Source organism: Leopardus geoffroyi, chromosome E3 (genome assembly GCF_018350155.1).
Source record: "Leopardus geoffroyi isolate Oge1 chromosome E3, O.geoffroyi_Oge1_pat1.0, whole genome shotgun sequence".
NCBI classification, from domain to species: Eukaryota; Metazoa; Chordata; class Mammalia; order Carnivora; family Felidae; genus Leopardus; species Leopardus geoffroyi.
Window position 1 is genome coordinate 25,810,251 of NC_059340.1, and position 26,001 is coordinate 25,836,251.

The 26,001-nt window shown below is 39.9% G+C and overlaps 1 protein-coding gene across 3 annotated transcripts in view; it reads right to left on the bottom strand.

The window, feature by feature from the left end:
• The window catches only part of LOC123588722 (acyl-coenzyme A synthetase ACSM1, mitochondrial-like), a 46,139-nt gene that overhangs the window by 11,822 nt on the left and 8,316 nt on the right, over positions 1–26,001 (bottom strand). For all 3 annotated transcript variants that reach the window (XM_045459864.1, XM_045459863.1, XM_045459865.1), the window contains exons 3-8: positions 13,355–13,565; positions 10,996–11,203; positions 9,103–9,243; positions 6,887–7,046; positions 3,067–3,146; positions 658–781 (exon numbers count right to left, since the gene is read on the bottom strand). In XM_045459864.1, the coding sequence (XP_045315820.1) occupies positions 658–781; positions 3,067–3,146; positions 6,887–7,046; positions 9,103–9,243; positions 10,996–11,203; positions 13,355–13,565 (924 nt within the window). The remainder of the gene's footprint in view (positions 1–657; positions 782–3,066; positions 3,147–6,886; positions 7,047–9,102; positions 9,244–10,995; positions 11,204–13,354; positions 13,566–26,001) is intronic.

Consider the following 26,001-nt stretch of genomic DNA (forward strand, 5'->3'; position numbering starts at 1 on the left):
CCTGCCCCCACTATCATTGATAAAGTTGTTGCGGTTTACAACATGCAAGATACTCTGAATGCCCCACCACATGGCTGCTCAGCGACGCCTTTGAGAATCACACTGTGTGTGTGTGTGTGTGTGTGTGTGTGTGTGTGCGCGCGTGCGTTTGGTATATACAGAAAGTCTCTGCTCCCTCCTCCACTCCAGCTAGTGTCCCACAATCAAACCTGTGTGCTGTTCACCTAACCCCCCAGAAATGAACTTCTGGGGCCAACTCCTGGCTGTTGTGGTTGTTACCCTAGGAAGGGATGGTGAAGTGGGCAGAACTTGTGGATGGTGGCCTCCTTGTTACTGGAGACAACCTCCCATCCCTCCACCCTTGATGAGCTCCATAGAGCTTAATGATCACAGGGACAGTGGCATCATGTCCTTAGACCACTTTCAAAGTCCTCACCCAATAGTTTTCAGCACACTGGCCTCTTGACACATTGATTAGCTGTGAATTATCTTTGTGCAAACTGATTTGGGGCAAACTAGCCTAAAACTCTGAAGCCCCATCATCTTCAGGCAATGCTGTGAGCAGAGTGGGGCCTCTGCACACACATGATTCAGCTCCTCTGCTGGGCTCCATGGCTAAGCACATCCTGACTGGCCCAGAAAGGACTGTCTACCTACTGTTTCTGACTGTCCATAGACCTCGTAGAGCAGAACGCCTGTCCGTCTTCTCCACTCCTCTTGCTCCTCTGGCAGCAGAGCCTCCCCACCAGTAATGCAGTGCTCCAGGGCAGGGAACCTGAGACTAAGGGAAAGGCAAGGTATCAACAGAACTTGCGGTCATGTCTTGGATGCTCTGTCCCAGGCCCAGAGTGTTAAGAGCTCACTCATAGCCTTGCCATCTGGATCATTTATCCTCCTGCTTCCTCATGTTCTTACTTGTCTTTGGGGCAATTTACTGGAGGTCAAAGCCAAGGGAAAGTCACTCATTTCCTGGTGGTTCATATTAACTCTTCTGGCAAGGGGTGGGTGGTGGTGGTGAGGCTAATGGGTTTGGTCAAAAGTTTGGACCAAATTTGGAAGTTGATGTAGAAAGATGGCAAAGACATATTTTTCAGGCCTTGTCTTAACATCCTCTGTGGCTAAGAAGGATATTTTAGAAACCATAATGGGTGGAAGATAAGACTCCCCAAAAGCTTGTTAGGACGATAACAGAACTGCACTGCCTTCTATGAAGAGTGGAGTCATGTGAACTGAAGGGCTTTTGTACTTCTGAGCAGAAAATGCAAGTTAAGGGGTGGAAATGAATTGCTCAGGACATCAAGGAAGACCAGGATGAGTGTAGGAAGAGAGAGAAGGGTTGTAGGTAACAGCCCTGAGAGAAGGAATTTCAGGAAGAGCAGAAAAGCTGGCTGTCAACATTTGTAGTAGGTACACTGTGTGACATAAATCCTCTTCATTTTCCTCATCAAATTTTCCATAAATGAGACAAAAACAGACATAAAATAATAATGCATTCCTTGAAAGACATGGGAGAAGCGATTGAGATCTGATTACCAGCTGGCCTGGGGCTGGACCAGGTCAGCTCTTGGGGATGAGAGAGGCAGCAGACATCTTGTCCACCTTTCCATCCTCATCACACTGTCCTGGTGTCTTTAGAGTCAGGGGTGATGGACAGGAGGGCTGGTTTACTGAGGTGTTTTCTTCATTATTCAGCTTTATTCAAAATAGATAAAATGGGCAGAGTGTGATGCAGTCACTAGTTATGACATGGTTGGATTTTACTGGATTTGGACAAAGATAATCATCTGACGAACACTTCAAAAAGTTGCTAATTATGAGTTTTGAAACACAAACGGAGTCCAACCAGCATGAGGCTTCATGAATAAAATCAAGTTGTGTTTCAGAATCAGCTTTGTAAGGGTAGTCATTAAACACCTTAATATTTTAATTCTATATTTAAAACATGTTACTCTGATTTTTGGAGCAACCATTTTAATTTCAGAGTCTTTAAAAGATTCATAAACGCCCATATGTTTCAAAGAGCAGATTCCCGTTCAGCTAAAATTAACTCACAAACATGGGAAAATGCAAAAAGAAAACTATAGGAAGAGAAAGCTATGCATCCATCAGATTGACAAAAATGAAAAACTCTGACAATAACAGATGATGCCAATGTGATGGAACAATGGGAATTCTCCTACCCTGCTAGTGGGAGCATAGATGGTTTCAATATCTTGAAAAATTGGGTTGTAGAATGTAGCGTCAGTGTGAACTAGCAATTCTTATTCCAGAAAAATGTGACAGAAATGCATGCTTATATGCACCAGGGTACATGTGCAATAATTAAATGCAGCACTAATCATCAATAACCCCAAAATAAAAACTACCTGAGTGTCCATTAATGGTAGAACTGAAAAAAATATGCAATGTTTTAATACAATGGGATATTATACAGCAATGAAAATTAACTACAGCAACGTGTAGCAACATACACACATCTTAAAAACATAATGTTGAAAAAAGAAGCCAGATATTCCAGAATAATGTATGATTACATGCATAAAGTTCAAAGGAAAGTAAAATATAATAATTTGTTTAGGGTTATTTCCTTAGGAGGTTATCTGTAAGGGAAAATAAGGAAATTAACACCACAAAAGTCAAGATATGAGTTCCTTTAGTGGAGATAGGGAGTCATGAAGATATCTCTGGGGTGTGGGCAATATTCTATTTTTGTGACTCATGTGAGTGGTGACATAGGTGTTTTGTTTTCAACAATTCATTAATCTATAAGTTTATGTGTTATGTATTTTTCTGTATGTTTGTCCTTTCATAAGAAAAATGTTCAAAAAATAATAAACCTACAATAATGCAAGACTCACTTAGCATTTCATTTGGATCTCTTAGTCCTGCTTTAAGGAATCAGTTAGAGTGACTAATGATAATTAGTCAACACTTAACTTACCACACACACACCTGCACACCCCTCAAAGAACCACAGTTAAAAAGTCAGATCACAGTAGGTTGGATTCCTTAAATTCTTACCCAAAGATTGTTATGACCAGCCAGCCACCACCACTTCTACCATACCTAGTAGAAATCTGCTGTAGAATCATTCGATACACAGCTGGCGCAGCAAAGCACTGGGTGATGGGGTATTTGAACAATGTCTAGAAAGTGAGGAGAGAAGGAATTTTATTCTTATAGTAAGGATTTAAAATATCGGCTATTAACATTTTAATTCGGATCTCCCCTGTAGGACAGCCCAGTAGTCATTTGTTACTTCTTTCAATATACCTATATTGAGCATGAATTTTGTGCATAGCATGTATCAGGCACTGTTGGGGGGAATGAAAAAAGAGTTAGATAACATTCCAACTGGGAGTTTGTACTAATAATAGAGGAGATAAAACAGGACTCAAATGGTAAGGCAGAAATTGGTAGATGTCATAAGAGATACTGGAAGGAGAACTTAGCAGAGGGAAATACTCCTTCTGATTGGGTGATCCAGGGACCTCATGGAACGGGTGGCATTTAGTTGCGGTATTTAACAAATGGATATGGTCTCTATAGGCAGAGGAATGGAGGAGGTTCTTGCAGGTAGAACGAGTAACAGGAGCAAAGTCTCCAGGGTTGAAGAAACACTTAGGTATAGTCAAAAGATGGTTTATTTAGACAGGAGAGGCACAAGAAGTAACTTTAGGAAGACTGAGGTTAGATTTAGACAGGTGAAGGGCAGGAAGTAAACTGAGGATGATTGACCTTAGTTGGAGATCAGATAGAGTCTAAAATGTCTGGTATTCACCATTGTTTTGCTAGAAGTGGGAGTCTTTCAGTTTCGGATCAGGGTGGAGATACCCTGGGAGGGCAAGAACACTGAAGAGGAGAGAATGTGGGTTTGGGGTCTGCCTGCCTGACTTCAATCCTGTTACTTAATTCCTCTGCAACTCTGTTCCCTTGTTTGTAAAATGGGAATATATATACCTTCCATGCAGAACCATAGGGAAGAGGAATGGGCACAGAGAGAGAGAATCTCAAGCAGCTTCTCTGCTCAATGTGGAGCTTGACACAGAGCTCGATCCCAGAACCCTGGGATCATGACCTGAGCCAACATCAAGAGTCAGTCACTCAGCCAACTGAGCCACCTAGGGGCGCCAGTCCCTCTCTTTCTGAGTCCAATCAATTTCCTTCCTTCCTTCCTTCCTTCCTTCCTTCCTTCCTCCCTCCCTCCCTTCCTTTGTTCATTCATTCCTTCCTTTCTTGTCTCCCTCTCTTTCTTTCCAGTATAATTAACATACAGTGTTATATTAGTTTCAGATGTACAATATACTGATTCAACAATTCTATGTATGACTCATTGCTCATCACGAGAAATATATTCTTAATCCCCTTCACCTATTTCACCCGTCCCCCCCACTTCCCCTCTGGTAACCATCAGTTTATTCTATGTAATTAAGAGTCTGTTTTTTGGTCTCTTTTTTCTCTTTGTTCCTTTTGTTTCTTAAATTCTGTATGAGTAAAATCATATGGTATTTGTCTTTCTCTTACTGATTTAGCATTATACCCTCTAGATCCATCCAAGGTGTTGAAAATGGCAAGATTTCATTATTTTTTATGGCCGAGTAATGTTCCACCATATATATAGACACACATACATATACCACATCTTCCTTATCCATTTATCTATGGATAAACACTTGATCTGCTTCCATAATGTGGCTATTGTAAATAATGCTGCAATAAATATGGGGGTGCATATATCCTTTGGAAATAGTGTTTGCATGTTATTTGAGTAGACACTCACTAGTACAATTAATGAGTCATGTGGTAGTTCTATTTTTAATTTTTGAGGAACTCCATACTGTTTTCCACAGTGGCTACACCAGCTTGCACTCCTACCAAACAGTGCATGATGGTTGCTTTTTTTCCACATCCTCACCAACACCTGTTGTTTGTTGTCTTTTTGATTTTAGCCATTCTGACAGGTGTGGGGTTATATCTCCTTGTGGTTTTGATTTATATTTCCCTGACAAGGAGTGATGGTGAGCATCTTTTCATGTGTCTGTTGGCCATCTGGATGTCTTCTTTAGAGAAATGTCTGCTCATGTCCTGCTCATTTTTTTAAGTAGGTTTCACTCCCAGCATGGAGCCCAATGTGGGGCTTGAACTCACAACTCTGACATCAAGACCTGAGCTGAAATCAAGAGTAGGACACTTAACTGACTAGGCCACCGAGGCACCCCACAAGTGAAAAATAAATCAAAATAATTAAACTTTCAAATGCTGCTGTTTGTGTCTTCGTGTGTGTGTGTGTGTGTGTGTGTGTGTGTGTATGTGTGTATGTAAATTTGTGTAATTAATAATTTGAACTAATTCAAGCTTAAAACACACTGAGACCTTGGAGACACCCATGTACTAGTGGAGGAGGGGAGGGGAAAGGTGGATTGGGTGTTCTTTGTGCAGCTTTAAGCCTCAGGGACTGGCTGGATGTGAACAGTGAACAATGATGGAGAGGCAGATATTGACATGAGGTGAGGAATGAGAAATGGGAAATGTAGTCTGACGTGCTGGAGGGATCATCAGATGGACCTGGGGTAGAAAAACAAGGGGGAATTTGCATGGAGGGAGAAGACTAGACCCAAGGTTCAGTTTTGAAAGCCCCTTGAATGGATGCCCATGCTGGTGAAATGGAAGTAGAGGAGATTTTTTAGAAGGAAGAAGAAGGGTGAGGACAGACGCTTGTAGGGCTGCAGTGTTTAGGAGTAAGGTGGGTGAAGAGGATGTGGCTGGAGCAAGCGGAGAATGTTCTACGGAGAAATTTGATACCAAGGGAGGAAAGACTGGGTTGGTCCAGTGCGTAGCCAGGTAAAGGGAAGGTATTTTTCAGGATGAGGAACTTTGAATATGTTTATGGACTAAGGGGGAGTACAGTTCATGAAGACGAAGAGGTTGAAAACACGGGAGAAAAGAGTTAATGGATGATAGATTAATGGAGACGGGGAAGTGAGGGGTTGAAAATACAGGAGAAAAGGTTTAATGGATGCAAGATTAATGAGAAGGGCTCCTAACAGAAGGACAGAGAAAAGAACAAGATCTGCAGGGGCTGTGGGGAGGGGACTGAACTTTGAGAGGTGGAGGGGCAGGTCTACCTCTGAGATGGAAAACACATTTTCAGGTGAATGGAAGTACAACAAGAGGGTTCACATGGGTGACTTATTACTGTGAGATACACCTAACAGGAACAGCAACCATCACTGCATGCCGGGTGCCTCTGTGTGCCAACTCAGGGCTAAGCACTTCACCCACTTCTCCTGTACCATCTCATTTATATTTCAACAATTTTGTGACATAGGAATTATTAAAACTCCCATTTTACAGATGAGGAAACTGAGGCTCACAGTACCAAGTAAACCACAAATAAATGTCAAATGTGGCATGAGAAGCCAGATTTGTCATTTTCTAGGGGCTCTGTTTTTAAACACTTCATTAAATTGAGCAACAGCAATAACAACAACAAAACACACACACACACACACACACACACACACACACACACACACACACCAGCTATCTGGTCTGGCAGATACAGGGTCCAGGATCCAGGAGACATGAGCTTTCTCTGGTTGGTTTAATCTCTTAAAATGTTTATTCAGGGTTCCAAGCCCACAAAATCTGATCCATAGGCCTGGGGAAGGGCTTGGAATATGTATTTTCTTCAAGGTTTCATGTAGTGTTATTCTTATACAGTAACTAATTCAGTGTTCTGCACTTCGAGAAACCCAGAACCAGGGTTATATTATGCTAATGAGACTTTTTGCTAAATAAGATATTTGTCAGCAGGCCAGCTTTTCAGTTTGAAACATGAGTTTCTTCTAGGAGTTTGTTGATAGTGGAAGGTTTGTCTTCTTACCTGTTGAATGACCTTGGGGTCAAACTGGGGCAGATGATGGATGAAGAGTGTAGACCCTGATGTCCATGGTTCAAACAGGCACCCCAAGACAGCCAGAATCCAGCCTGGGTCCGAAATGCACCACAAGACATCAGATGTCTTCAGTTGTAGAAATTTCCTGCTAACTCCAAAATACAGTGACTTCAGCAAGGTGATCATGAGAATGTGATCAAGGGCTGGGGACTCTGATTTTCAGGGGTGACCCACCTCTCATTCTCAGTGCATGTGGTTTGAGTGGGCTCCAGACACACTCCCACCCCAGGTCCCTAAAGCATGCCAAATCCTATTTTCTGGTCATGTGTGATTTCAATGGGTTTAGTTATAATGATCCTTAAGGCTGGGAATTGACTCTGTTACTTATATAGTCCTAGGTAATGCTGGCAGCCATTTGGGCATAACAAGGGATAAGCCTTTCTTAGTAGAGCAACAAAACACATCAGAGGAGAGATAAAAACCTGATCCAAAGACTCTAGTTATGTCTGAAGCCAAACATGGCTTCAGTGCCAAACATGGCAGGAGTGCCCTGCCTCATGATCCAATAAATTCCTTTATTCACTTTTAGGCTTAAAAGTTTGAGATTGGGCTTTCTGTCATTTATGATGGAGAAAGAGAGAGAGGGAGAGAGAGATAGAAATAAAGAAAGAGAGAGAAAGACCCCTAATTAATACCCCATCTTGGCAAAGGACTGGAAACAATTATCCAATAGGCAATAATTAGAAAGCGGGGTGGGAAAGGTTTCTCATTTCTCTATCCTATCTTAGTGCTTCTGAGGGATGTCTGTGTGCATAATTCCTTGAGAAAACACAATCTTCCCATAGCTATGGGAGCTTTACTAACTATTTACTATTAGTAATAGTTTACTATTTACTAAACTATGGCTTTGAGGAGCTTTACTATTAACAGGAGCTTTACTTACTATTTACTATTAACTTTAATAAACAATCCACCCTCCCTTATCCCAGCCCTCTTAGGATTGTGGCTCACCCACAGAATACTACTAGCTGGGAAGACCTGTCTTCTCAGTTTCAGACCCAACTACCCACTGAACATCTCATCTCTTCTGCAGTGTCCCTCAGGCACCTCAAACCCAGCAGATCCTAACCCCTTCTGCTTCCCTTCATCTTGCAGCCACAGTGATCTTTTCAAAACACAAATCTGATCAGGTCTTTCCCTTGCTAAAATACATCCCATTACTCCAATACCTCTCCATCATCTGCCTAAAAAACTCTAAACTCTACACCAAGGCCCACAAGATCCTGAGCCCTGCTCACTGGTTCCCAACTCCTCCCATATGTCTCTTACCCCACACCCTGAGCACCAGCTATCCTCAAGTGTCTGTAGTTCTATAATGCTACTTTTAATATCTTTGTGCCTGTGCTCTTGTTATTCAGACTGCACAGAAAGCCTCTGCCTTCTTTCCACCCCTATTCCTCCAGGGTTTCGCTACTCAATTGCTACCATTGCAAACTGCTGCATCTGTACAGATAGCCACTGTCCACAAAAAGCCTTGCCTGCCCTCTGGTCTGGTTAATAAGTTAGAAAATATATAGAACTTGATCTGGTGTGAATATTACTATCTGAGGTAGGGACAGATGGGAGAAGAGGCTCAGTTAAACGTTGATTAAGGGATTAACCCAAGGCTACAGCTTCAGCCTCTATGACTGTTTGTTCTAGGTCAGGGGGAGTGGCATGTTGTGGCTTGGTCCCAGGTATTCTTTTTCCTGAGAGCTCACGACTGGGTAACTCTAAGTTTCATGTGTTCATAACTGGGAAGAGGAAAGGACCTGCCACTTCAGGTGGCATTGTTCAAACATTGTGTCTTTTACCACCAAACCCTGAGTCAATTGAGAGGCACACAATGGCTTGTCATTTGTGTGGTTTGCTGAATGCGGGCACACATTTCCTACACACCTCTTGTTAAGGTGCTCAGGCAGGACCTAAATGTGCCTCCTCTTTCATCAGAGGCCTCTGTCAGCAAACCGTTAGCATTCCAAGTGTCTACATCTCAAGACTCTCAGGAGTCTGAACCAAAGAGCCCAGAGGGAAGAAACAGGATGGAGTCAATTCTACTTAGAGCTCTTTTCCCAACACACGTGTGCTCACACGCACACATGAACACATACACATACCACCCCAGATCTGTGGCCCAGCATCTAAGTCAATGCCTTCTTTCCTACCATGAAGGCAAAGAGGATCGCAAGGCAAGTCCATGACTGTGTTTCGCCATCTTGGGAAGGCCTGTTGTCCCACTGGTGAAGAAGATGACCATTGGGTCCAGCGTCTTTGACTTAATACAGGTGTGATCTGGGGATGCTGATCTGCAAAGGGATTCAGTACAAAAGGGGAGAAGTCACGTTTCCTGCTTTGGGATCCCTGGGGATCCAATATAAGGGGCTTGGAGTCAGAAAAATGGAGGTTTATAACACTGGAGGAAAAACCAGTTCTCCTTGTATTAGGAATCAAACGGAATTTGTGAGTAACTTGGATAAGTAGACTGACATTTATTCATTTACAAAAGGGGGGAAATATAGTGGAATATTTTTAACGTAACAAACATTGAAATAGCACTTACTATCTTTCAGGCACTGCTCTAAGTGACTTACAAATAAGAACTCATTCAATCTTCAGACCAACCCTAAAAGAGAAGTACTGCTTTTATTGTGCCCATTTTGTGGAGGAGGAAACTGAGGCTCAGAAAGGTTACATTACTTGCCTGAAGACATTTGGCCAGTATGTGGCACAGCCAGGATTCAAATTCAGTCTGATCCACAGACTGTGCTCTTAACCACACTGGTAAGCTTGTTTTGTTTTGTTTTGTTTTGTTTTTTTATATGAAGTAGCTTTATAGGAATTTAACCCCATAACCTTGGCTATGAGGGGCAGGGAAAAGAAAATGAAGGAGAGTAAAAGAAACATAAATGCACATCTGTCCTGGTGTAAACTTGAGATGGTAGGTAAGCCTGGAGTCCCCCCGGTGTGCCTTGATTCTTGGGGGCTTCAGAATTGACAGTTTCTCCTTTGGGTCTATGCTTATAAATGCCAATTCCCTATGGTGTTCAATCATAGTAACTGCAAATGATCCCAAGGCTGCCAGTAACACCAACTCTTGCTGAGAAATGGTACCATATTGACTTTTGGCAATTTAAGGGAATCTAAAGAATATCCTTTTTTAAATTTTTTTATTTTAAAGAGAGAGAGAGACAGAGAAACAGAGAATCTTAAGCAGGCTTCACGATCAGCACAGAGCCCAATGCTCAGTACCACAACCCTGGGATCATGACCTGAACTGATATCAAGAGTTAGATGCTCAACTGTCTGGGTCACCCAGGCACCCCAAGAATAATCTTTATTTAAGCCATTTTCTTTTAGTTCTCTGACTTTAAAATCCAGTGTAAGATATGACTTCACCCTAATATTTGCTTTTTGAGGCTGAAGTAAAGAACTTTAAAAATAGAGGGGTTACTTTAAGAAAACAAACACAGCATGGTTTTCGGGTGATAGAAAAAATGTCTAAAGGTTTACAGAGTCAGAGTTGTTGGTGGAAGGGGTCTTTCTTACTTCCAACACTTCCCTAACTTTCCCTGGGAGGTGTCCTTAAAGCTACGCAGCACCTAAGAGATGGAAATTATTTGTTCCCCCAGCTGACTACCAGCCACAGCCTCAATTTTTCTTGCAGTCTCAAGTTTCCCTTAAAAATTCATCTTATACGTTCATTCAACCTCTTCATATATTTGTTTGTTATATAAAAATAATATTTCAGATTCCCTACCTACAAGGAAGATTCAACACAATAACCCTCTGACTCATCTCATTTGCACTAAAGTGTTTAGACTGTAGTGACAGAGGCATAGAAGTTCAATACTCTTACAAATAAAGCAATTGCATCCAAGAGAGGGGAAGGAACAAGCCCAGGGTCACAAAACAAATCGGGGGCACAGCTGGGAAGAGAAGTCCTCTGGCATCAGTCCAGGTGACCTTCTCCCACTGAATGTTTGTCTACCAGCACTTCGGAGTGAATGGTCTTCTCTTGCCCCTCCTTAGAAAACACATTCATCAGATCTGAAACTTACTTAATCAGCGATCGGAAGCCCAGCCACCCGTGACGGCTATGGTCAGACACCAGGAGCTTTGTTTTCAGAGCAGGACACTCAGAAACTAGGGAATCCACCTCTGGGGCAAGGGTATCTGTGGTCATGATGCCCTGGGCTTTAGACACTTGTAATCGGTAGAGAATGTCCTTGGCTTTCATCTGGGTGGTTCCTGGTATGAAGATTATTCCTGGGGATGAAAAAAGGAACTTTTGGGTTTCAGGCCTGGCTTATCTGCATAGAAATCTGCTAGCTTCTTGCTGTGCAAAGTATGGTCCATGGACCAGTACCATCAGCACCACAAAAATCTCATGCCCCATCCCAAACTACTGAATCAGAATTTGCACTTTAAGAAACTCTCCAAGGGATTCCTATGTATATTGAAATTTGAAAAGCCTGACCTAACCTTCTTCTACTCTAGGTGGATCAAGCCAGTAGACAGGTGAATCCTACTTTAGGACTGGGACTACAGACTATGGACGTAAGTAGTACAGTGTCTTTGACACCAGGTTTAGCTGTATCCCTGCCTCCATTTTTCTCCTCTCACTTCCTCCTCTTTCAGTCTCTTGTGTCATCTTGAATCTCCTCTCTTTTCTTCATTCCTCATACCCAAATTTAACTACATTATCCTTTTAACTTTCCTACACTCCCTTCCATCTTCCATCACCAACAGTTAGTTCAGGTCTTTGTGTGCCTCTACTGGGTTCTAATCTCTCCACCAGATGGCTCATCCTGAATCTTGCTACTACCTACCTTCCATTTTATTACCTGTTCAGGTTCCACAGAACACTGACTTCCCCCTCTGCTTTTCTTCTCTTCACCAGCACCTGTGCCCTCTCTCCAGGAAAGCACCATACTCTGAACACCCAACAGTGAAGGCACTGCCCACCCTCCACCTTTTCCTCTTACAAATCTATTCCCTATTTCAAGATGGCTATTCTTCACACAGACTTCTCCTGACTCTAAGTTTTTGCATGTCTTATGCCCATTCTTGGACTTTCCTTCCTTTGCTTCTATTCTTCTTTTATTCTATCCCAGAGCACTCAGCTCTTGTCTTGGATTTCCCATGTGCCATCTCTCAGCTCTACAGATGACATGGCTTCTCTGTACTCTCTCTGCTGTTGCTGTTAATTCTTGATTCCACATGACCTTGATGGATTAATGTAGGATTTTATTTGTGAGGAAATATATGACCATGCATTTTAAAGCAATTAAAAAAAAAGTCTGGAGTCCCACACCAATTCTACATTATATAGATACATAAATATGCAATTAAAAGGGGGAAGGGAAATCTCCACAGAATAAATGTGGAGGGAATAACACAATTAGAAAATTCTCATATAAAACCACCATAATAATATTAAATTCAATCAAGAATCATCAATGGATTCTCATGTAATAGGGTGAAAGACAGTTGGGGAACAGGATATTCACACAGTCTCAAAAGTATTACAGTACAGATTACTTAATAATTACAAAGGGAAATTGTGCCTTACAAAAGTGTTTGTAAATAATATCATCGATGATAGGACAAACCGACTTCATGTATCTCCTGATGTAAAGCATTGAGATAAGCATGTTGTCTTTTTACTACTCCTACTAAAAATGTTTATCTGAATGTAATCTTGAAAAAAGAGTCAGAAATACAAATTTTGTGGGACCTTCTGAAAAACAACTGGCTTAGACATTTCCAAGATGTTGTCATGCAGAAAAGTTTAGATTAACGGAGATTGAGGAAACCTTACAATGTAATGCAATGCATGACCTTCTATCAGATTTTGGATTTAAACAAACAAAAAATGGGTATAAAATACACTGTTGGGACAATTAAAGAATTCTGGCCACGGATATATATTATATCAAAGTTATACTTCTTGTGTGATAACTCTGTTGTGGTTATGTGAGGAGAATGTCATGGATCATAGTAGATGCATGCTCCAGTGTTTATGGGTGTTTATCTGGTATTTATGGATGCCACAGTGTCTGCAACTGATACTTAAATGTCTCAGTGTGGGAGGGGAGCAAAATGTTAACAATTGATGTTTTTTCTAAAAAAAAAATGAAACTGTGCAAGAGAAAGTGTGTGTGTGTGTGTGTGTGTGTGTGTGTGTGTGTGTTTATGTGTCTGTGTCTGTGTATGAATTAGAGAGTGATGACATTGTGTTTGAGGGTGTATAAGTTGAGGAAGACAGTGAGAAGTAGCAAACGAATATTTGAAGGAGTTTGAGAAAGAAAAAGACTAGGAAGAATAAGAAAAAAGGGCAGGGAAATGTTAATATTTCAGGACCCATTGGCTCCAGGCTAGACCTAAAGTCTGTTGGGGTCTCTTTGGGTCACTGACCTGCTCGGATGCAGCCTATGACCCCCAGCCACCACTCGGGCACTCGAGGCAGGATCAAGGCTAGACGGTCTCCCTGCTGCAGGCCGCAGGTCTGGGTGAAGACGTTGGCTGCACGGCGGGATAAGTCTGTCATCTCTCTGAAACTCCACTTCACTTCATCACCTTGATTATTCACCCACCACAGGGCTGGGTTTGGACCTCTCTTGCCCTCCTGGTCAAGATCATACATCATGTGTTATTTCCTATGTTAAAGGAAAAGGGCACTTATTTGGCCAACCCACTACCTTAGCTACATGAAAATGTAGCTCAAGAACTGAGATCCAATTTTAAAGCATTTATAGAATGAAGAGAAGTGGGTAGGGTATGATCCAGCCAACTTCTTCTGGTCTACTGTAACTACCTCCTCTCAAGTCACATAAAACCAGGGATAGTTCCACGTTACCTATTTAAACCTTAAAATTGCATTCCCCATGTGTCTTAGTTCCACATAGACGGTATGCTTCCTGTGTGCTTCAGTTTTATCATCTATGAAATGGGTACAATACTACCTAGAAAGTAGTAAAGTTTAAATTAGTTATTTAAAGAGGTGAAATGTATATGATAGTGCCTGGGAACATAGTAGGTACTCAATGAAATTATTATCATTATTGGAGCACTTGGGTGGCTCAGTCAGTTGAGCGCCCGACTTCAGCTCAGGTCATGATCTCATGGTTCATGAGTTGGAACCCCGCATTAGGCTCACTGCTATCAGCGCACAACTGGCTGCTTCGGATGCTCTGTCTCCCTCTCTCTCTGCTCCTCCCCAACATGTACTCTCTCTCTCTCTCTCTCTCTGTCTCTCTCTCTCTCAAAAACAAACATTAAAATAAATTACTATCATTATTACCATTATTACAACAAAAGAAGAGACTAATTTAATTCCTGAATATTTGGGGGAATTTATTTTTAAAATTAACGTACCTCTGGAGGTGAAATAAGCAAGAAGGCAGACCTGGGAGCTCCAAGGTAGCCCTTGTTTCCTCACAGAAATGTCAAGTAAACAACAGACTACAATAGCTGTGTAGAAACTCTAGAAATAGTCAAGGATCTGCAGCAAATTAATTCCCAAACAATAAAAAATCCCTACTCTAAATGGTAAGAAATTCTAGGTTGTTTTCTGCTGCTTACCCTTGTCCCATCCCCTCTCTTGTGTTGTACAGTATGGTCAGGAGGAAGCCACCCAATTTGCAGCCCCTGCCTTGGAATTTGTTTCAGTATTCTTCCCTGTGTGGAGGCTGCCTGAGAGACTGGTTTCTGCCTCATCTGAATCAGAGCTCAGATAGGAATTGTGACATAGTTTGAATATCAGAGTGGAGGTGGGTGAAAGCAGTGGCAGATGCCACACTGAGTGGAAACTGTAGAACTGTGGCCACCTTGGAGGGAGACTACAGGCAGAGGAGGACAATAAAACATTTGAGCCCCAAGAAGAAGCAGATATGAGACTTTTAATGCAATTAAAACATATAAAAGCAGTATCATGTCTGGGAAATTTGAGAAAAAAACACACATGCACAGGCCTAGGAAAGACACATGCCCAAGACCTGAAGATCTAAGAAGACCTTAAGTTTTCATACTGGTCAGATTACTGGAGGGCTTTCTCTGCATGAAGTTAGGCTGCAAAGACAGACAGAGGTGGCTACTTTTTAAAATGTCCAGTTTTCAACAACAGATCACAAGGTCATGTTGCCCATTCAAAGGAACAAAACAAATTTCCAGAAACTTACCCTAAAGGGACACAGGTTTCAGTTATTAGACAGACACTTTAAAATGATCGTCTTAACTATCCTGAAAGTGCTGAAGGAAAACAGACAAAGAACCAAAGCAAATCAGAAAAGCAATATATGAACACAATGAGAATACCAAGAAAGAGTTAGAAATTATAAAAGAGAACCAAACAGAAACTGCGGATCTGAAAAATACAATAACTGAATTGAAAACTTTACGAGAAGGATTCAACAGCAGATCCAAGCAGGAAGAAGAAAGAGTCAGTAAACGTGAACACAAGTCATTTTAAATTATGGAGTCAGAGAAGCAAAGAGAAAAAAAAAAACAATAAAGAAAAGTAAACAGAGCCCAAAGCACATAGTATACAAACAAGCAGACCAACATACACATTATGGGAGTCCTAGAAGAAGAGACAAAAGGAGCCATCAGCTTATTTGAAGAAAGAATGGCTGAAAAAAAGCAAAACCTTATTTGTATTAAATGCAAATTTATATAGTAGTGTTCATTCATTCATTCATTCATTCATTCATTATATGGATGTACAAATACAAGAGGTTCAAACAATTCCAAGAAAACCCAGAGAGATCCATACAGAGACACATAATCAAATGAAAAAGCCAAAGACAGAATCCTGAAAGCAGCAAAAAAAAAAAGTGACTCATCATGCATAAGGAATCCTCAATAAGATTATTAGTGGCAGGCCAGAAGACCCACCAAATAAGTGGGATTACATATTTGACGTGATGGGTAAAAAGGTGTCAATCAACAACTTCTATATTTGGCAATCCCCATGAAAATAACACCAGCATTCTTCAGAGAGCTAGGACAAAAATCCTAAAATTTGTATGGAACCAGGAAAGACCCCAAATAGCCAAAGCAATCCTGAAAAAGAAAACCAAAACTGGAGGTATCACAATCCCAGACTTGAAAATGTATTACAAATCTGTAATCATCAAGACAGTATGGTACTGGCACAAAAACAGACACTCAGATCAATTGAATGCAATAGAAAACCCAAAAATGGACCCACAAACATATGGCCAACTAATCTTTGACAAAGCAGGAAAGTATATCCAAGGGAAAAAAGACAATCTCTTCAGCAAATGTTGCTGGGAAAACTGGACAGTGATATGCAAAAAAATGAACCTGGACCACTTTTGTACACCATACACAAAACTAAACTCAAAATGGATAAAAGACCCAAACATAAGACAGGAAGCCATCAAAATCCTCAAGGAGAAAGCAGGCAAAAACCTTTTTGACCTCAGTCGCAGCAACTTCTTACTCAACATGTCTCCGGAGGCAAGGGAAACAAAACAAAAATGAACTATTGGGAACTCATGAAAATAAAAATCTTCTGCACAGTGAAGGAAACAATCAGCAATACTCAAAGGCAACTGACAGAATGGGAGAAGATATTTGCAAATGACATATCAGATAAAGGGTTAGTATCCAAAATCTATAAAGAACTTCTCAAACTCAACACCCAAAAAACAAATAATCCAGTGAAGAAATGGGCAAAAGACATGAATAGACACTTTTCCAAAGAAGACATCCAGATGGCCAACCAACACATGAAAAAATGCTCAACATCACTCACCATCAGAGAAATACAAATCAAAACCACAATGAGATACCACCTTACACCTGTCAGAAGGGCTAACATTAACAACTCAGGCAACAACAGATGTTGGTGAGGATGTGGAGAAAGAGGATCTCTTTTGCACTGCTGGTGGGAATGCAAACTGGTGCAGCCACTCTGGAAAACAGTCTGGAGGTTCCTCAAAAAATTAAAAATAGAACTACCCTACAACCCAGTCATTGCACTACTAGGTATTTATCCAAGGGATATAGGTGTTTTGAAAGGGCACATGCACCCCAATGTTTACAGTAGTGCTATCAACAATAGCCAAAGTATGGAAAGAGCCCAAATGTCCATTGATGGATGAATGGATAAAGAAGATGTGGTATACACACACACACACACACACACACACACACACACACACACACACAATGGAGTATTACTTGGCAATCAAAAAGAATGAAATCTTGCCATTTGCAATTACATGGATAGAACTAGAGAGTATTATGCTAAGTGAAGTTAGCCAGTCATAGAAAGACAAATATCATATGACTTCACTCATATGATGATTTAAGATTTAAAACAGATGAAGAAAAGAAAGGGAAGCAAAAATAATATAAAAACGGGGGGGGGGGGGCAAAACATAAGAGATTCTTAAATATAGAGACAAACAAAAAATTGCTGGAGGGGCTGTGGGAGGGGGGATGGGCTAAATGTGTAAGGGGCATTAAGGAATCTACTCCTGAAATCGTTGCGCTATTTGCTAACTAACTTGAATGTAAATTTAAAAATTATTAATTAATTTAAAAAAAGAAGAAATTCTCTATTTGGCAAAACTATCCTTCAAAAATGAGGGAGAAATTAGGTCATTCTCAGATAAACAAAAATTGAGGGAGTTCATTATGGTCAAACTTTGTCTATAAGAAATACTAAAAGGGGACACCTGGGTGGCTCAACTGGTTAAGCAAACAATTTTGGCTCAGGTCACGATGTCACGGTCCATGAGTTTGAGCCCTGAGTTAGGCTCTGTGCTGACAGCTCAGAGCCTGGAGCCTACTTCAGATTCTGTGTCTCCCTCTCACTTTTCCCCTCCCCTGCTCGTACTCTGTCTCTCTCTCTCTCTCAAAAATAAAACATTAGGGGCGCCTGGGTGGCGCAGTCGGTTAAGCGTCCGACTTCAGCCAGGTCACGATCTCGCGGTCCGTGAGTTCGAGCCCCGCGTCGGGCTCTGGGCTGATGGCTCAGAGTCTGGAGCCTGTTTCCGATTCTGTGTCTCCCTCTCTCTCTGCCCCTCCCCCGTTCATGCTCTGTCTCTCTCTGTCCCAAAAATAAATAAACGTTGAAAAAAAATTAAAAAAAAAACAACAAAACATTAAAACATTTTTTAATTAAAAAAAAAGCCTAAAAGGAGTCCAATTTGAAATAAAAGGATGTTACAGAGTATCCTGAATACAAAAACATAAAGTTCTTTGATAAAATACATGGACAAATATAAAAACAAGTATTATTATAATTTTGCTTTGAAACTCCATTTTTTATTCTTTCACAGTATTTAAAAGACAAAAGCATAAAAAATAATTATAAGTCTATGTTAATGAGTACAGAATATATAAATATCTAATTTGTGATATCAATAAAACAACATGGGGAGGTAAGAGGGAGCTGGAAAAAATTAGAATTTCTGTATGCAAATAAAGTTGTTACTAGTTTAAAATAGATTGTTATAACTTTAGGATGTTATATGTACTCCTCATAATAAGCACAGAAATTATCTACAGTATATATACAAAAGGAAATGAGAAGGGACTGAAGGCATATTACAAAAAAATTAACTAAAGACAAAGAAAGGAAGTAAGGGAGGAAATGAGGAACCAAAAGCTATGACATCAAGAAAACAATTAACAATATAGCAATAGTAAGTTCTTCCTTATCAGCAATAACTTTAAATGGATGTGCACTAAACTCCCCAGTCTAAAGACATAAACTGGCAGAATGTATTAAAAATGAAAAAAGAATCCAACTGTATTCTGTCTACAAAATTGCTATTTCCACATGATAGATTATGATAAAACCATCAAACAACTTGCAGAAATTGTTTTGGAATAATAATTTCACAATACAATATTAATTAAAAAGAGCAAAACCATATTTACATTACAATCCAAATGTATATAGTAGTAACCATTCATTTGTTCAATTAATATATATATATATATATATTTTTTTTCAATATATGAAATTTATTGTCAGACTGGTTTCCATACAACACCCAGTGCTCATCCCAAAAGGTGCCCTCCTCAATACGCATCACCCACCCTCCTCTCCCTCCCACCCCCCATCAACCCTCAGTTTGTTCTCATTTCATTTGTTCAATTAATATATATTTACTAAATTCTCATTATTTGTTAGGGACTATTCTTAGACCAAAGGATACAATGGGGAACAAGACATACATGTACATACATGGTTTTAATATTTTTTGCCAATTTTCATTTTCTTGTTTAAATACACTTTCTTGGGGCGCCTGGGTGGCGCAGTCGGTTAAGCGTCCGACTTCAGCCAGGTCACGATCTCGCGGTCCGTGAGTTCGAGCCCCGCATCAGGCTCTGGACTGATGGCTCAGAGCCTGGAGCCTGTTTCCGATTCTGTGTCTCCCTCTCTCTCTGCCCCTCCCCCGTTCATGCTCTGTCTCTCTCTGTCCCAAAAAAAAATAAATGTTGAAAAAAAATTTAAAAAAAATAAATAAATACACTTTCTTATTTTCCCCCAAACTTTCTATAATGAGCATGTTTTTTAAAAAGATTTCATTTTTTAAGCTAATTTATTTATTTTGAGAGAGACAGAGACAGAGAGAGACAGAGACAGAGAAAGAGAGACAGAGACAGAGAGAGCACAAATGGGGGAGGGGCAGAGAGAGAGGGAGAGAGAGAGAGAATCCCAAACAGGCTCTGCACTGTCACTGGGGAGCCCGATGTAGGGTTCAAACTCACAAACTGTGAGATCATGATCTGAGCCACAGTTGGACACTTAACTGACTGAGCCACCCAGGCACCCCAAAAGATTTCATTTTTTAAAAATTAATTTCCAAAAACTGTCCAGAGTAAAAGTACAGGCAATGCAGAATCTTATGAACAGAAACATTTCTTATAAATAGAAAAATGTCTTCAAATATGTCTTCACATTTTCACTCTCTGAAGGTCAGCACTGATAATTATCTGGCGTATATTCTTCCAGCAATCTTTTTCCACATATGTGCAAACATGATCCTACCACCTTTGTCCCATATGATCGGAACAAAAGAGTGTATCTCACTTGAGAAAAGATAAGATTAATATATATGTATATGCATATGTAAGTATTCAGATCTATGAAAAAAGCAGTGCTATGAAAACGTTCTTGCCCAACAGATGGAAAAATATTAGCAAGTGTAATCACTAGTTATGCACTGCTTATATAAAGGGAGCAGAGTATGTAATATTCTTGTAGGAGTTTGAAAAATGATGGAAAAGCTTGTGTATCAAGGTGGAAAACATTTGCTGCTCGGAACTCAGTGTTTTAGACCTTACCTTTGCAACTTGAAGAAGATACTGCTTAAATAATTATAGATTTTTGTGTTAAAGATTAACCTGATAATGTGATATTGAGATAAAACTGTTTTCAAGAAGAGAAAAACAGCTCCTCAACTTAGATTTGAAATTTAAATTTTTATGAGATAAAGTTTGAAGCCAAAGGAAATTGAGAAACAGTTTCAAAACATAAAATGTTTATGGGGCTCCGGGGTGGCTCAGTTGGTTAAGTGACTGACTTCGGCTTAGGTCATGATTTCATGGTTTGAGTTTGAGCCCCAAATCTGGCTCTGTGTAGACAGCCTGGAGCTTGGGATTCTGCCTCCCTCTCTCTCTCTGCCCCTCCACTGCTTGTACTCTCTCTTTCTCAAAATAAATAAATAAACTTAAAAAAAGAAATCAGATAAAAAAGGGCACATCCTGCATTATTCCATTTCTATGAAACTCTAGGAAAGAGAAATATAATCTGCAAGGCAGCAGATCAGTGGTTCCCTGGGGCTCAGAGTGGGGATAGGGACCAAGAGAAAACAAAAGGAAACTTCTTAGATGATGGAAATGTTCTAAAACTCAAACTTTACACTAAAAAGGTGTGCATTTTATTCTATGTCAATTACATATCAACATAGTTACTCTTTGCTAATACCTAACTAAAATATACTTTGAAGCAGGAAAATTGGAAAAGTTTGCGAGATCAAGCCCCATGTTGGGCTCTACATTGACAGCTTGGAGCCTGCTTAGGATTCTCTCTTCCTCTCTCTCTCTCTCACTCTCTCTCTCTGTTCCCTGTTCCTCCCCTGATCATGCACTCTCTTTCTCTCTCAAAATAAATTATATATATCTACACATACATATACATAAATATATAAGAGTTTATGGCCTATAGAAAAAATTTGCCTCAATCTTATTTCCAATGAATTTTAAGTTGAAATTCAAAGAGTTCTGTAAATTAATGATAGAATATGATAGACTAATAGAATTTATATCCTAACTGACATAGATAGAACACTTTATCCAATGATGATATAATTCTAATTCTTTTCCATTGCATTTGGAACATTTATCAATCTCGAGAAATCTCAAAAGTTTAAAACAGAGTATGTTTTCTAACCACAGTGGAATTAAGCTAGGAATCATTAACAATAAGATAATGAGAAAACCATCCCCAACTATCTGGAAACTAACTAGTACACTTCTATATAATCTAGAGGTCAGAGAAGGATCAAAAAGACAAGTACAAACTATTTCCAACAGAATGATAATAAAATAGAACATGTCAAAATTTGTGTGGTGTACCTAAAAGGAATGCTTACTGGAAAATATATACTTTTAAATACATACATCAGAAAAGAAGGCAGGCCAAAAAGTAAGAACATAAATTTGCATCAAGAAGCTGAAAAAGGAAAAGCCAATCAAATCAAAGGAAAGTAGGAAGAAGGTAATAATAAAGATAAGAGCATGCATCCATGGAATGGAAAATAAATATGCAATTGAGAATATCAGTAAAGCCAAAGCTGGTTTTGAGAAGATGTATCAGATTGATAAACTCTTAGAAAGACTTACCCAGGGAAAAAAAGAAAAATAACATAGTAACGATATTAGGAATGAAAAAGTGCACACAAATGCAATTCTTACAGACATTAAAATAGCAACAAGAGAAAATTATGAATAATTTTATGCCAATAAATATGACAATTTGGATGAAATTAACAAATTACTAAAAAAGCAACTTGCTAAAACTCATAGAATCAAAATCTTTTTTTAAATTTTTATTTTCTTTTTTTTAAATTTACATCCAAATTAGCATATAGTACAATGATTTCAGGAGTAGATTCCTTAGTGCCCCTTACCCATTTAGCCCATCCCCCCTCCCACAACCCCTCCAGTAACCCTCTGTTTGTTCTCCATATTTATGAGTCTCTTCTGTTTTGTCCCCCTCCCTGTTTTTAAATTACTTTTGTTTCCCTTCCCTTATGTTCATTTGTTTTGTCTCTTAAAGTCTTCATATGAGTGAAACTATATGATTTTTGTCTTTCTCTGACTAATTTCACTTAGCATAATACCTTCCAGTTCCATCCACGTAGTTGAAAATGGCAAGATTTCATTCTTTTTGATTGCCAAATAATACTCCATTGTATATATATACCACATTTTCTTTATCCGTTCATCCATTGATGGACATTTGGGCTCTTTCCATACTTTGGTTATTGTTGATAGTGCTGCTATAAACATGGGGTTGCATGTGTCCCTTTGAAACAGCACACCTGTATCCTGTGGATAAATGCCTAGTAGTGCAACAGCTGGGTCATAGGGTAGTTCTATTTTCAGTTTTTTGAGGAACCTTCATACTGTTCTCCAGAGTGGCTGCACCAGTTTGCATTCCCACCAATAATGCAAAAGAGATCCTCTTTCTCCACACCCTCGCCAACATCTGTTGTTGCCTGAGCTGTTATGTTAGCCATTCTAACAGGTGTAAGGTGGTATTTCATTGTGGTTTTGATTTGTATTTCCCTGATGATGAGTGATGTTGAGCATTTTTTCATGTGTTGGTTGGCCATCTGGATGTCTTCTTTGGAAAAGTGTCTATTCATGTCTTTTGCCCATTTCTTCACTGGATTATTTGTTTTTTGGGTGTTGAGTTTGAGAAGTTCTTTATAGATTTTGGATACTAACCCTTTATCTGGTATGTCATTTGCAAATATCTTCTCCCATTCTGTCGGTTGTCTTTGAGTATTACTGATTGTTTCCTTCGCTGTGCAGAAGGTTTTTATTTTTATTTATTTATTTCTAATGTTTTCATTTATTTTTGAGACAGAGAGAGACAGAGCATGATCAGGGGAGGGGCAGAGAGAGAGGGAGAGACAGAATCTGAAGCAGGCTCCAGGCTCTGAGCTGCCAGCACACAGCCCGATGCGGGGCTCAAACTCATGGACTGTGAGATCATGACCTGAGCTGAAGTTGGACGCTTAACCAACTGAGCCACCCAGGCACCCCAGAAGCTTTTTATTTTGATGAAGTCCCAGTAGTTCATTTTTGCTTTTGTCTCCCTTGCCTCTGGAGATGTGCTGAGTAAGAAGTTGCTGTGGCCAAGATCAAAAAACCATATAATACCAAGGAATAAATCTTTAAAAAAAATTTTTTTTTACACTTATTTAATTTTTGAGAGACATAGAGAGAGCACAAGTTGGGGAGGGGCAGAGAGAGAAGGAGACACAGAATCCAAAGCAGGCTCCAGGCTCTGAGCTGTCAGCACAGAGCCCAATGTGGGGCTCGAACTCACAAACTATGAGATCATGACCTGAGCCAAAGTTGGAGCTTAACGGACAGAGCCACCCAGGTACCCCAGAATAAATCTAACCAAAGAGGTAAAAAGTCTATATGCTGAAAACTATAGAAAGCTTATGAAAGAAAGTGAAGAAGACACAAAAAAAAAAAAAAAATGGAAAAAGATTCCATGCTCCTGGATAGGAAGAACAAATATTGTTAAGATGTCAATACTACCCAAAGCAATCTACATATTCAATGCAATCCCTATCAAAATAACACCAGTATTCTTCACAGAGCTAGAACAAATAATCCTCAAATTTGTATGGAACCAGAAAAGACCCCGAATAGTCAAAGTAATCTTGAAAAACAAAACCAAAGCAAGAGGCATCACAATCCCAGACTTCAAGCTATACTAAAAACTGTAACCATCAAGATAGTATGGTACTGGCACAAAAACAGACACTCAGATCAATGGAACAGAATAGAGAACCCAGAAAAGGACCCACAAACATATGGCCAACTAATCTTTGACAAAGCAGGAAAGAGTATCCAATGGAATAAGGACAGTCTCTTCAGCAAGTGGTGCTGGGAAAACTGGACAGTGACATGCATATAAATGAACCTGGACCACTTTCTTACACCATACACAAAAAATAAACTCAAAATGAATGAAAGACCTTAATGTAAGACAGGAAGCCATCAAAATCCTCGAGCAGAAAGCAGGCAAAAACCTCTTTGATCAAAATGTTAATTTTAAAGTTTATTTTCTGAGAGAGAGTATGTGAGTGGGAGAGGGGCAGAGAGAGAGAGAGAGAAGGACAGAGGATCTAAAGCAGGTTCTGTGCTGACAGCAGAGAGCATGATGTGGGGTCCAAACTCATGAACTGCAAGACCATGACCTGAGCTTAAGTCAGACACTTAACTGACTGAGTCACCCACGTGCCCCTAGAATCAAGATCTTAATAACCTTGTATCTATTAAAGAAATTAAATCCATTACTAAGAGCTTCCTTACTTTGAAAACCCCATATTTTATGCCTAAAAGTTTTGGTATGCATTCTAGTGTGTTAAGAATTTGACTTGAAAAACGGATGCTTTTAGATAAGTTGGGATAATCTTGTTTTTATACCAGCAGTTGTAAACTCAGAGGTTACAGGGGACAGGCAAGTAAAATAAATGAGAGAAGCCTGCCATGTTCCTCTGGGGTAAACTGGAGAGCCATGAGTCTCTCAACAGAGAGCAACCATTCAACTCTACCGACTGCTGCAGTAGAGGAATGCTTGTTTAGTATTATGAGAAATGACTTTACAAAAGAAGCGCCAAAGACTGATTCTGGTTTCTGTACTCTGGATTTCTCCACATGAAGCCACCCTGTGCCAAAGCCTCCCTTCTTCCCATGTATATATTTACAACACATCCACGAGAAAGTTAATGGTTCATTGCTAAAATACAACCAAGTTATGGCCACCAACATTGCTGACCTTGTGCTGGTTGTGCTGCTGCTCAGGGTGCATGCATTCAAATTCATTCAACAACTAGTTGAATGTACCAGCATGTTCTACATGCTGGGGATACAACAGTTAACATAACAGTAAAAATTCCCCTAGCTCATGGAACTGACATTCCAGTGCCAAAGACACTATACATGTATTAGAATTATAAAAGATAAACACTTTTTGTGAATATCATGAAGGATTCCTTTATGGGAGGCTGGGACAAAAGTCTAATAGTTTAAAAAGAACACAAAGACCCTTTTAAACTGTACCAGTCCTCGGATTGTTATTAATTTCTTACATATAAGTACAGAATTAAATTCAGGAGCCACTAAACACAGACTAACTGACTCAGAGAAATCTCAGCAGATCTGACTGTTAAATGTTAAGGAACTTGGAATGTTTGACAGCACATAATTTATTTGGGCAAATATTATGGGACAAAGAGCCAGGCAATGTGGGGCAAGGGCATTCAGCTGTTGTTGTTTTTTATGCCTTGTGATTAACTGTGAGGAATCAGCTTAGGAATTCTCTGAGTCTGCACTGATGGCATGAAGAATTAGAAAGCTATAGCATGTACACACCCAAGTTTAGGTAAACTTGAGTAGATAAATAAGATTAGGTAAAGTGGGGCAAAAGACCCAGTATAGAACAAAGGTATAGGAATAGGGAATCTCAGGATGAAAACATCCCAGATGAGGTAAACAAGATTAGGTATTCAGGGTGGAAATGCCCCCCAACTTAGTACTATAGCAGAAAGCTGCTTCCATAGGAAGGAAGGACCAAATTAGATAAATAGGTAAATAGTGCTACAGACCACTGGAGGGTGAAGTTGCCCAAAGTGGAGCTAATTAGCAAAAGAAAGGTGCCTTGTTGACCCTGAGGTAGAATGCTCTGTCTTTCTTGTCCCCTAGACCAGTTTAGGTAAACAGAGGTGGTGCCTCATGTCTGCTCTAAACAACCTTCAGCCCAGCAC